At 41.8% G+C, this 12,431-nt stretch overlaps 1 protein-coding gene across 1 annotated transcript; it reads right to left on the bottom strand.

Moving 5' to 3' along the window:
• Positions 1-560: 560 nt before the first annotated feature.
• Positions 561-10,990, bottom strand: LOC139472320 (uncharacterized). The gene is made up of 8 exons (XM_071254764.1): positions 10,794-10,990; positions 9,113-9,343; positions 8,123-8,214; positions 7,608-7,672; positions 6,973-7,087; positions 6,399-6,454; positions 4,701-4,831; positions 561-2,705 (listed from the first exon to the last, which is right to left on the bottom strand). Exons 1-8 carry the CDS (start codon positions 10,953-10,955, stop codon positions 2,400-2,402), a joined length of 1,158 nt encoding a protein of 385 aa, XP_071110865.1. The 5' UTR covers positions 10,956-10,990; the 3' UTR covers positions 561-2,399.
• Positions 10,991-12,431: the final 1,441 nt, after the last annotated feature.

Below are 12,431 nucleotides of genomic sequence, written 5' to 3'. Positions count from 1 at the left end.
GCTCTTTGACATCTTAGCATATAGAGCATGCGCGATTGTAATCAAAAGTTGCGAAATGTAGACACCAAAGGCTGGAGCTGCAGGAATATTGCTGGACATGAACTGAAAGTTAACTATTGGAAAGTTGAAGTCATCCCTCTTGTCATAGAGTCTTGAGGAGAAAAAACATTGTTTGGCTGAATATACTTGCACATATACGTGCACATTATGTCTCTTGTGTTTATGAGCTATATTTACATTACCATCTCATCCTAGTGGGTACCACATCCGGGTGAACAGTCATATTTTGAACCAAGTCATTTGCCGAAGGAAACGTCCCGTTAAGATTCCATGGTTAGAATGGGTCTTCAGCAACTCATGCTTGTCAAGAGAAGACTAACATGATCGGGTGGTCATGACTTGGTTGATGCTTGTTATCGTATCCCAATTGCTTAGGTCGATGCTCAAGATGTCAATCACTGGATTGTCTATTCCAGAGTCGATTGTTTACAGACTGCTGTCACACACCTGGAATATTGCAGGGTGTGGCGTTAATTCCCTTGAATCCTTGACTCCTAGTGGGATCATATTGCCCTAAACACTCCATATGACCACTCAGGAAAAGTAGTCAAAGATCTTGTGGAAAAAAACTGTTTTATTATTCCGTCATGTCATCCAATAATATCGTGTACCAAGCAGATCATGAAAATACATCTTCCTGTAACAAAACTAACATAATGTCTGCTTGATCGCCACGGACTTGTCTGCGAGGAGCAATGTACACCCTGTTGCAAGGCTGACGTCACAGGGCATTGTTTCAGTGATGTATCTTGCAACAAAATTTCACAAATTATGTCACAGTGTATTGTGACGTGGTGGTGAATAATTCTAAAGGTAGGCTAAATACAGGTAACTGACAAACAATGCTGTATGAGAGTACTATCTACGCCTTGAACTTAGTGCGGGATCGGGTGGTCAGACTCGCTGACTTGGTTGATACATGTCATCGATCCCAATTGCACGGATCGATGCCCATGATGTCAATAACTGGATTGTCTGGTCCAGACTCGATTATTATAGCTGGAATATTGCTGAGTGCGGTGTTAAACAACAAACAAACAAACAAACTTAGTTACTTTTTCTGCGGGCGCTCGGTAATTTAGTTAAAGGGTTCATTTCAGCATGGGTTAAATGTGTGACGGCCAAATTACAAAATAGAAAATATTCACATGAATTGAACGTTTAGGCTTGTCAAAGTTTAGGGGCGGTCGGGTAGCCTAGTGGTTAAAGCGTTCGCTCGTCACGCCGAAGACCCAGGTTCGATTCGCGACATGGGTACAACGTGTGAAGCCCATTTCTGGTGTCCCCCGCCATGATATTGCTGGAATATTGCTAAAAGCAGCGTAGAACCATACTCACTCACTCACTCACTCACTCACTCACTCTAAGTTTAGTAGAAATCATTATGCCATGCAATTTCTACCAACATCAGTGTTTTAATCCCACCATATTAATCAGAGTTATAAATTGGCACTTGTCCTACAGTCCTTGCCAAACTGCCTAAGAGTTAAGGTATCACAAGTACCAGTAGAAATTTGCCACTTTCAAGGGTTTGGCTATATGTTGTCATTATAAGGACAAGTGGACTAAAACAGTTAGCTTCTATTGCTGTCAATACTGGGTGAGACAATACATTTTTCATTAGCCTCAACTCAAGGAATCACACATAGGTCATCATGTCAACAACTTTCAAACTCACTCATTCTACAGTTAATTAATCAACACCCAAGGGGTCAGTCACTTACTCCTCATCTTCCCGAGGCAAGAGAGTTAACTGACTATAAAAGTCCAGTTTCCACCCTTGCCGAACTAGGCTGGTATTATGGAGTTACATTTTGGCTGGACTAACGAGTCTATGCATAGTCCAATCAAAATCGCGCACCAAAATCGAAATCCGGTTTGTTAACTATCGTGTAGATTTCGGTCGATTGCCGGATTTGCAAAACATGTGCACCGCCAACTCGTTGTCAGCAGATATTTTCCAAATCTTTTCATGTTTTTAATCAAGGTGCTCACGTGATTTGATGACCCGTTTTATCACAATATAGATATAGATTATCGATCAGATCGTCCTGACCTGGCGCCACCATTTTGGGTGAAACAAACACAAGTGATACGAGAGGTGGAATCTCATTGGTCCATAGGAAAGGCTTAGAGGGGACATAACTGGTAATAGCCACTGGTGGCCCTACGATCCAGCCCAGTAATTCTAGCCTAGTTCAGCAAGGATGGAAACTGGACTTTTAAATCAGTTTACTCTCTTGCTTCTGGAAGATACTTACTCCTTCACTCATTCTACAGTTAATTACAACAGGACTCAGAGGATCAGCACTCAGGGATCAGCACTCAGGGATCAGCACTCAAGGGGTCAGCCACTCTGACCACGTCCAGTCGTCCGCACAGTAGAGCCTCCACATGTAGAAGCCGCTGACCGTGGCCACCTGGAACACACGGCCCAGGAGGATCTGTGTGGGCCAGACGCTGTGCGGCCCAAGAAGCCAGGAGAAGCCGGACAGGAAGCCACCGCTGCACTCCGACAGGAAGATGGTCGTCAGCTGTGTGAACATGTAGATGACAGACAGACGGAGGATGAGAGGGGATTTCCATGGCGACATGGTCAGCATGGACTCGTCAGCATCAGCGTCGTCAAGCAGGGTGACGTTGTTCTGAAACAATGAGTCACATGACACATGTTAATGTGCTTCAACATTGCGTACAACTGGGCATATTTTAGAATTATATCAGTCTATCTTATCTTATTCTTTATATCTTAATATACTGTTTTCTATACCCGTCAAGATCCGGGGTAGAATAGGTCTTCAGCAACCCATGCTTCCTGTAAAAGGCGGTTATGCTTACTGGAAGAGGCAACTAACAAGATCTGGTGGTCAGGCTAGCTGACTTGGTTGATGTCATCATGTCCCAAATGCGTAGATCGATGTCAATCACTGGATTGTCTGGTCCAGTCTTGATTATATACAGACCACCGTCATGTAACTGAAATATTGCTGAGTGTGGCGTTAAACAACAAACAAACCAACAAACCAACAGATACTGTTTTCTTGATCTGCCATATGGGCTATGAGGACAGTTATCATTATACAATGTACACTAAAGTACTCACGGAATTGAAAAAAAACTGTTTTTTCGACCTCAGATCTTAAATAAATGCAGTTAATATACAAGATATATGTAAATATTCAAACAACTCAATTAGTACTAATTGGGCCTTGGCACAAATACAGCGTATCAAAGGTTTTTATGCCTTTTTACAAGTAAAAGTGTGTAAAATTGTGAATAAGACAGACTAATGTGAAACAGGGCATAACCAGGTGTAAGTAGATCAAGGTGAATGTCCATGACCTATGACACCTTGACGACAGGTGAGAACAGGTGCATAATGCCTATAGCCTGTTTCTGCTATGTCAATTTGGACTTAGTTTTATTTTTGAATGTTGAAAGTGCCGACAAATTACCTCCTGTAAAGTACATTTTGTATTGTTCACCGAGATCAAACTAGCAAATCCAGACTAGTACTTTTCGAGTTGTATTGTTATTTCGTATTTACAGCGACGTAACACTTTGTGTCGATTTTTAAAATGAGAAAAACAGGTTTTTTCCATTTCAGTGAGTACTTTAGGATAGCTTGAGAATGATACACAGTGTCATCCATAAAATGTGATAATGTCAAGTAAGGCAATTAAATTTTAGTTTACGGAATTTTGTTTTGTTCTTAAAACTGGTGGTTGAATTTTTTTGATTGTCTTCAAATGAACATGTCTGAAATTCCTGAATTCATGCCCTTCGACTGCACTCACGAGGCACATGCAAGTTGCCATTTTCCTGCCTTAATGACTGCACAACCGGATGTCATATCAAAGGGCTGTAACTCTTATTGGTCACTTCATGTACGTATATCGTATTTGGCAATTAATCCTCTTTTCAAGACAAACTAATCTGAGTATTATTTCTTGTTATTTTATTTATTCTATATTTTTTATATGATAATAGCTGTCGGTAATAAAAGAAATATCAGAAAAGTCAAGTTAATTCCATTTTCATCTTGCTAATTTTCAAGTTGGTGAAAAGAGACTTTCTGGACAGTAACTTTAGTACAAGTGTTTCAATAGTAACTTCAGTGTATCAATAGTAACTTCAGTGTATCAATAGTAACTTCAGTGTATCAATAGTAACTTCAGTGTATCAATAGTAACTTCAATGTATCAATAGTAACTTCAGTGTATCAATAGTAACTTCAGTGTATCAATAGTAACTTCAATGTATCAATAGTAACTTCAATGTATCAATAGTAACTTCAGTGTATCAATAGTAACTTCAGTGTATCAATAGTAACTTCAATGTATCCGTGGTAACTTCAGTGTATCAATAGTAACTTCAGTGTATCAATAGTAACTTCAGTTTATCAATAGTAACTTCAGTGTATCAATAGTAACTTCAGTGTATCAATGGTAACTTCAGTGTATCAGTAGTAACTTCAGTGTATCAGTAGTAACTTCAGTGTATCAATAGTAACTTCAATGTATCCGTGGTAACTTTAGTGTATCAATAGTAACTTCAGTGTATCAATAGTAACTTCAGTGTATCAATAGTAACTTCAGTGTATCAATAGTAACTTCAGCGTGTTGACAAAGATGACGTACATCCCCCTGAGTGAAGTTCTTGGTGACCTTGTCTACGATGAAGAGGATGCAGTACAGGCGGACAATGACAGACAGGAGGAAGAACGGTGACAGGAACTTCTTGAAGAACAACACAGCCTTCATTGCAGCATCTGAGATAATATAAACGATTGAGTGAGTTGGGTGTAACTCTGCATTTAACTGTATTCCATTTACATCCCATCATGTCAGCTCCATGTAGGAGGGAAGTCTGAAGTGATGCCGGTCTTACTCATTTACCACTTGGTGAAACCCACGGGCACAAGCATGGTGCTGACAAGTCATGTAATATGATCAGGGTGAGTCTGGGATTTGAACCAACAATCACAGGATTCTGACAAACCTAAGGGAGGTAACTCTGCATGAGGAATTGCAATGCCTTCGACAACTGTTGATTTGAGGTGGGAGGACAGCTGGCTGAGCTCTTAGGCGACAGGACCATTTTTACCGAAATGATTATATGAAGATTTATAGATATGGCAACAAATTAGAATTTATTATGTTACAAACATACACATTTTCCAATAATGATACTAGTTATGTTCAGGAATCAAATGACCAAACCCAAGATGAACTTCAGTACATTGTTACCTTCTCTGTAAATCTGAACAAAAATGTAACACATATGCCAATTTTTCTTCAATCCATATTTCTACTCCTTGTCATTATAAGTTTGCTCAAAGACGTATATATCTATTTATGTCCCCGTTCGCTTCTGAGCATTCCCACAACAAATGGACAATCATCTCTTCAACTTGTGTACAGATTAAACAGATTTTTAATGTTGTTTTGGTACAGTTTTTTGCATCAAAATCCTTTTAATTGAGACATCTATCCTTTGAAGTCTATGCTGTAGACGTAAGTAGTGGTATGTGTGAACTAAGAAAGTATGCTCGTAGGTGTAATTTGGGTTAACATAACCTGCCAGTCACCACTATAATACAGTTTGAAACTAATAAAAGCTTTTTTTAATTTTAACTTAAATCAGACTTGCTAGGTTGTGCCGGCATAGTCCTCCTTCAAATGTTTTTGTTTCTTGTTTAACCCTGCACACAGAAATATTTCAGCTTCTTGAGAGCAGCTTGTAAATAATGAAGTCAATCCAGTGATTGGGGTATGTTGGGTGCTGTTGGGGTATGATGATACACAACCATGTCACCAAGTCGGACCACTCATCCTTTAGATTGGCTATTCTAGCATGAATTTGGAATCTACTCGTCTCTTATTGGTCAATCAGAGGCTATAAAATCACTATTGGCTATGATGACCAGCATACGTTGCTTGGGGACTATTCTAACCCAAAATCACCACGGATGTCCCTCCTCTAAATGATTTGTTTGGTTGTTTGTTGTTTAATGCAGCACTCAGCAATATTCCATCAATATGACGGCAGTTTGTAAATATGTAAATAATCGAGTCTGGACCAGACAATCCAGTGATTGACATCCTGAGCATCTATCCACGGAATTTGGATACGATTACATGTAACAACCAAGTCAGCGAGCCTTACCAGCCGATCCTGTTAGTCGCCTCTTACGACAAGCCTTTAAATAAAGGGATATTGGGTTGCCTAACTTTATCAATACAGGTTGTTTCACATCATCTATGTTTGATATACATACAAACACAAGAGAAACATACAACAACAAAATACTTCAGTCTGCCAAATAGATCTCGTACCTGCCCTCATGTTGACGATGGAGATCAAGATGTCGACCAGAGACTTGCTGTAGGATCTGGAACATTCGACGTGAGCAAATCACATTATAATACTCACTATCAATACACTGCAGTAACTACTGATACACACAAGCCACTATTGCTGCACTGAAGTCACTATCAATATGCTGAAGTCACCATCAATACCTTGAACTCACTAATGATGCAATGAAACCATTAAATTAATAATGAATCTCTAGAGAGACAAGCATGAGGTACTGGGGGCCTATTCTGACCCTGAATCCCCACAGGGAGACAAACATAAGGTACTGGGGGCCTATTCTGACCCCTGAATCCCCACAGGGAGACAAGCAGGAGGTAGAACTTACTCAGTTTTCATAAATAATCAAATAATAAATGAAAAAATAACTTGGACTGAACCATGTGATGAAACAGAATATCTTGCAACATGTTGATCAGAGCCTTGTGTAATTTTCCTTTTGCTACCATCATCACCATGGAAACGAAATTATTACCTGGTACCCAATGTCACTACAAAAATATTACTTCTGTTGAATCTGAAACTAGATCTGACCTCTTCCATGAAGGTGGGGGCTGCAGTGGCGCTCGGATGTGTGACGTCTCCTCCAGCATGGCATACAACACCACGACAGTGCACAGGGTACAGAAGGCAGCGTCGCTTATGATACCTGGGTAATAATGGCGACAGTTAGAAAAGACCTTATTGTGTATATTTGGATCAGCTGACAGAAGTGAGATATTATTGTTATTCAGTATTTAAATACATCCACCTACCTTCGTTGCTGGAACATCACTATCAGGCAACGGAAAACACCCACCCACTAGTGTAACACATTTCCTGGGCCATCCACATCATGTTGTGTACAGCAACCCCGCCCCTCCCAACCCCATCACACCCACCCCACCACACCCCACCACACCACACCCCATCCACCCCACCAAACCCACCTTCCTGGGCCATCCACATCATGTTGTGTACAGCCACCCCACCCCGCCCCACCACACCACACCACAAACCACCCCTCTCCACCCCACCACACACACCACACTACACCCACCACACCACACCCACCTTCCTGGGGCATCCACATCATGTTGTGTACAGCCCGCCCACCCCACCCCACCCTGCCCCACCACAAACCACCCCTCCCCACCCCACCCCAACCCACCACACCACACCACACCCACCTTCCTGGGCCATCCACATCATGTTGTGTACAGCCACCAGCAGCAGAAGTACGACAAACACCAGCCTGAAACATGGACACAACACGCAGGTTGTACAGGGCTTGATGCAGACATCAGGCAGAAATACAGACATCATGCAGATTGTGGAATACCAGCATGAGTGATTGAGTTGTTGTTATCACTGCATGCCAGCTTACTGTGGGAGGAAAGCCCGAAGTGATGCTGGTCTCAGACATTTACCACTTGGTGAAACCAACGAGCACAGGTATGGTGCTGACAAACCCAGAAACATAATCAAAGTGAAGCAGGATTCAAACCTAGCAGGATTTAAACCTACGACTAGAGGTTATAGGAATGTCTAAGGGACACAACTCTGCAAAGAGAATTGCAGCACCCTAGACGTCTGGATGACCCATATTCATATATAAAGTGAATTTGTTATATTTTGAACAGGGTATTGAGATAACTCATAACTGAAATCAACACTGCAATGGTGTGGAATTAGTGTCACGTACCACAACTGTACCGAGGATCCTTCACTGTACATGTCCCACAGCAGCCTCACAGCAACAGCGTAACACAGCACGGAGATGCCAATGATCACACACTGAAACCACAAACAGCCTCACAGCAACAGCGTAACACAGCACGGAGACGCCAATGATCACACACTGAAACCACAAACAGCCTCACAGCAACAGCGTAACAGCACGGAGACGCCTATGATTACCTACTGAAACTGTCAAGAACCCTATTGCATTTCATAACACAGTTTTTAATTGAATTATTGCCCATTAAACTGACTTTCTATGAAACACACTCTCATGTTTGTTTCATAAAAATGAAAAATACAATGAGTTTCATCCACTAGCTGTCTCCTTCTCAGCCTACAGGACATTCACAAAAGACTGTTGGCTTGTTTTTCTAATATTTTACACGTTAAAACATCTTTACATTCCCATAAAGTCTTTCACTAGTGTTTGCAAACATCCAATTCAAGACATGGAAAACAGTTTTGTTAAATAGAAGTGTTTCATACGTACCTAAGCTCATCCTCGACTGTAGTCTGTCATAGACGATAGTTTATTTATCGGAATAAAACCCTAAGTATAATCATGATAATCATAGGAGTGGAAGTTATTATGGTATCCAGTTTTCCAGCAGTATTTGAGTTGTTTGTTTTATGTATAACACAGCAATATGACATCGGTCTGGAAATAATCAAGTATTGACCGGAAAATCCAGTGATTGACATCATGTGCATCGATCAACGTAATTGGGATACGATGACATGCATCAACCAAGTCAGCGAGTCTGACCACCCGATTCCATAAGTCGCATCTTATGACAAGCATGGGTGCTGAAGACCAATTCTACCCTTGATCTTCACAGGTCATATGAGACTGTTACCAGAACAAGAGAATACAATCGCATTATAATCACTGCTACACCAAACAGGTTTAGGTCACAATATCCTCGTCAACTTCCCATAGATCTTGAATTACCTTCCACTTAAACCCCTCTTCCGCTCTCTCATCTTCGATCTTATCCACCACCTTCTGGCTGCATCGCATCACAAAGTTCTGTACCAGCACCACTTCAGCTAGAAGCAAGAGTGGTTCTGTTGCCCATAGCAACTTGTCATACAGCCACACGATTGGCCATGGAGTGAGATTGATGGGAAGGAACACTAGAAGCACCAGGAGGCCAAACTGGAGATACGGGACGAAGGAAAACTGTAACAAACCAGGCAAACAGCATGACATGAAGTCTTTGATGGGCATTTAGAAGTTTTCTTTGTCACTTCTTGTTCCTTCATCAGGTGAATGAGTTTTGTTTGTTTGTTTGTTTAACACCGCACTCAGCAATATTCCAGCTATATGAGACGGCAGTCTGTAAATAATCGAGTCTGGACCAGACAATCCAGTGATTGACATCATGAACATCGATCCCCTCAATTGGGATCGATGACACGCATCAACCAAGTCAGCGAGTCTGACCATCGCCTCTTACGACAAGCATAGTCGCCTTTTACCGCAAGCATGGGTTGCTGAAGACCTATTCTACCCCGGACCTTCCGCTCTCCGGGCGGACGCTCTACCACTAGACCACGGAGGTGGTCTACAGAGAGTACAGGACCAATCATGTTATATCAAGAGGGATTCAGGTTGAGAAGTGCTGGAAGTGCAGGAAGTGCAGGAAGTGCATGAGGTCCAACCTGCGCTAAAATCCACATTCTCACAAATGTCAAACCAACAGGATACAACCGGTTCAAACATCAACAGCCTGGACCTTTCACAGCGTCCGGTGCCAAAATTTGACAACGATTTATTTATGGTTCCTGTTGGCTGGAAGACGGATGTGGTCTTGCTCATGCTTGCTCAATCTGTGGCAATCATAGCATGGTATTCAGCTGCATGGTCAACTTTGGTGGAGTAACATAGAGCTACCACAGGGCTCACAACAGGTCATGGAAACAAAAGTTGAGGTGAAGTTGGGTTTAACGTCGCGTCCAAGATTATTGCACTTATATAGCGACGTGCATGCACGTGTGTGTGTGTGTGTGTGTGGCTGCTTGTACTAGTCCGGACTGATGCCGATTTAGAGTGCTAGCCCACTGAGATACCATGCCGCAGTTTACATGAATACCCCACTCAGACACAGTATACTGACTCCGAGCCGACCAGTCCTTGTTTTAGCCCCTCAATGCCGAGCGCCAGACAGGGTAACAACAAGTACCATATTTTAACGTCTTTTGATATGACGCAGCCGGGGATCAAATCCCAGACCTTCCACTCTCCGGGCGGACGCTCTACCACTAGACCACAGAGGCGGTCCATGGAAACAAAAAACTCCCAGACCCTGCACCACAACTTCCCAAACCGCAATCAGGCCAAACTCGTAAATACTTCCAACGTGGGAATGTTTATTGCGGAGGGCGACATAGACAGAGAAACCATTTTGTCGAGAGTTAAAGACTTGTGACACTGATAACACTGAAAAAGAAAACTGAAATAAAACTGAATACAAATGTCCATTGTTAATTATTGTCATACCTAAGAAAGACAATTTAAAAACAAATGCGTATGTAAGTAGTATATGGAATATAAAAACAAATAGAAATGTGACAGAACAGATCCACTCTCATTATGACCCATCGATCACTACATTCACAAAGTGTCTCACCAATGATCTTGGAATGTACTCAACAATGACACTGTGGATGTACAGAAGCAGGGAAAATCGAAGAATGACATCGACACCAACGAACGCTCCATACACTGGCACTGTCACAAGGCACACGTAAGGCAGGAATTCTATGATACACAGGCAGGGCCATAAACACATGCTGGTTTGTTTACATTCAAGTTAAATATGGCGCTCTGGTTTATTTCCGGGTTTTCTATAAACTGGTTCTCTACGTTGTAGGCGCTTGTCAGTGCGCTGTGTAACAGTCAAAACAGTACAAGACCAAAATTGCTAACGGCATTAATTAATCAAAACGGACTATCTTTTTTGGATTTGAAGACGGTTCCCCCACCAGGGTACCGTTAAACAGTGGTTTGGGTTATATTAAAGGGACCCTCGGCAGTTTTAGCAAATTTGAATCACGTCCCTCCAATAACAGATTCTTGGTCTGCTCCCGGACGTATCTACAGTACATATATTTGTGCGTCTTTGGTCTGTTAGTCTGCTTGTTCAAATTTTAGGAAGTATATCAATTTCACATAACTGATAACCCCAATCAGGCCCACAAAGGAACAGTCTCAAAGTTTCTGTCTCTTTCCAGTAGACTACCCGTGAAGAGCCGGGGTAGAAAAGGTATTCAGCATCCCATGCTTGCCGTAAGAGGCGACTTACAGGATCGGGTGGTCAGGCTCGCTGACTTGGTTGAGGCATGTCATCATTATCCAGATTGCGTGGGTCGATGCTCGTGACATCTATCACTGGAATGTCTGGTCCAGACTCGATTATTGACAGACTGCCGTCTTATAGATGGAATATTGCTGAGAGTGAGTGAATGAGTGAGTGAGTGAATATGGTTTTACGCAGCTTTTAGCAATATTCCAACAATATCACGTCGGGGGACAGCGGAAATAGATTTACACGATGTACGGGAATCGAACCCGGGTCTTCGGCGTGACGAGTGAACGCTTTAACCACTAGGCTATCAGAACGCCCCGAATATTTCTATGTGCGGCGTTAAACAACAAACAAACGTATACATGCATTACATTTATGTATGTCTGCTAGTCAGCTGGTTCAAATTTTAGGATGTATATCATTTTAACATTACAAGTTACCCTAAATAGGCCCACACAGCTACAGTGTCAAAGTTTCAATAATAGTGTTAAGTACAATGTCTGTTTCTGTTTCTACGGCAATCATAAGGTACCAGGAGCCTCACTCATTATAAAACATTCCCAAGTAACTAACACAAGGTATCAGTTTATGGCTGGACTGATATCTGTGCAAAATTTGATCAAGGATATTTAACGGTCTTTGAGTCACCTACCAGAAAGAAAACGCGATGGAAGGACAAGATTCTCGGTGCCAAATGTCTCCGTGCCCAAACCCCGCTGTCGATCAGCGGAAAGACGGAACCTTGTCTACTGCGAGACTCTATTCTGACCCTGGCGTCTCATTGACAATGATATATGTCATTATTCTCAATGTTTCTTTCGTATTTCAAGGGATTTTTACCTCAAAAGGTAGCAGTGAGTTTTGTTTAAAACCTATTCACTTTCTATAACAATAATTAAGTATCTATAGTTTTCTTGGCCATATGATATATAATGACGGTTGTTGACAATGAAGTCTATT

This window comes from Haliotis cracherodii, unplaced genomic scaffold (assembly GCF_022045235.1).
Source record: "Haliotis cracherodii isolate W230 unplaced genomic scaffold, xgHalCrac1.p SCAF_24, whole genome shotgun sequence".
NCBI classification, from domain to species: domain Eukaryota; kingdom Metazoa; phylum Mollusca; class Gastropoda; order Lepetellida; family Haliotidae; genus Haliotis; species Haliotis cracherodii.
Note: the sequence above shows the minus strand (reverse complement) of the source record. Positions and strands in the feature narration are given on the sequence as shown.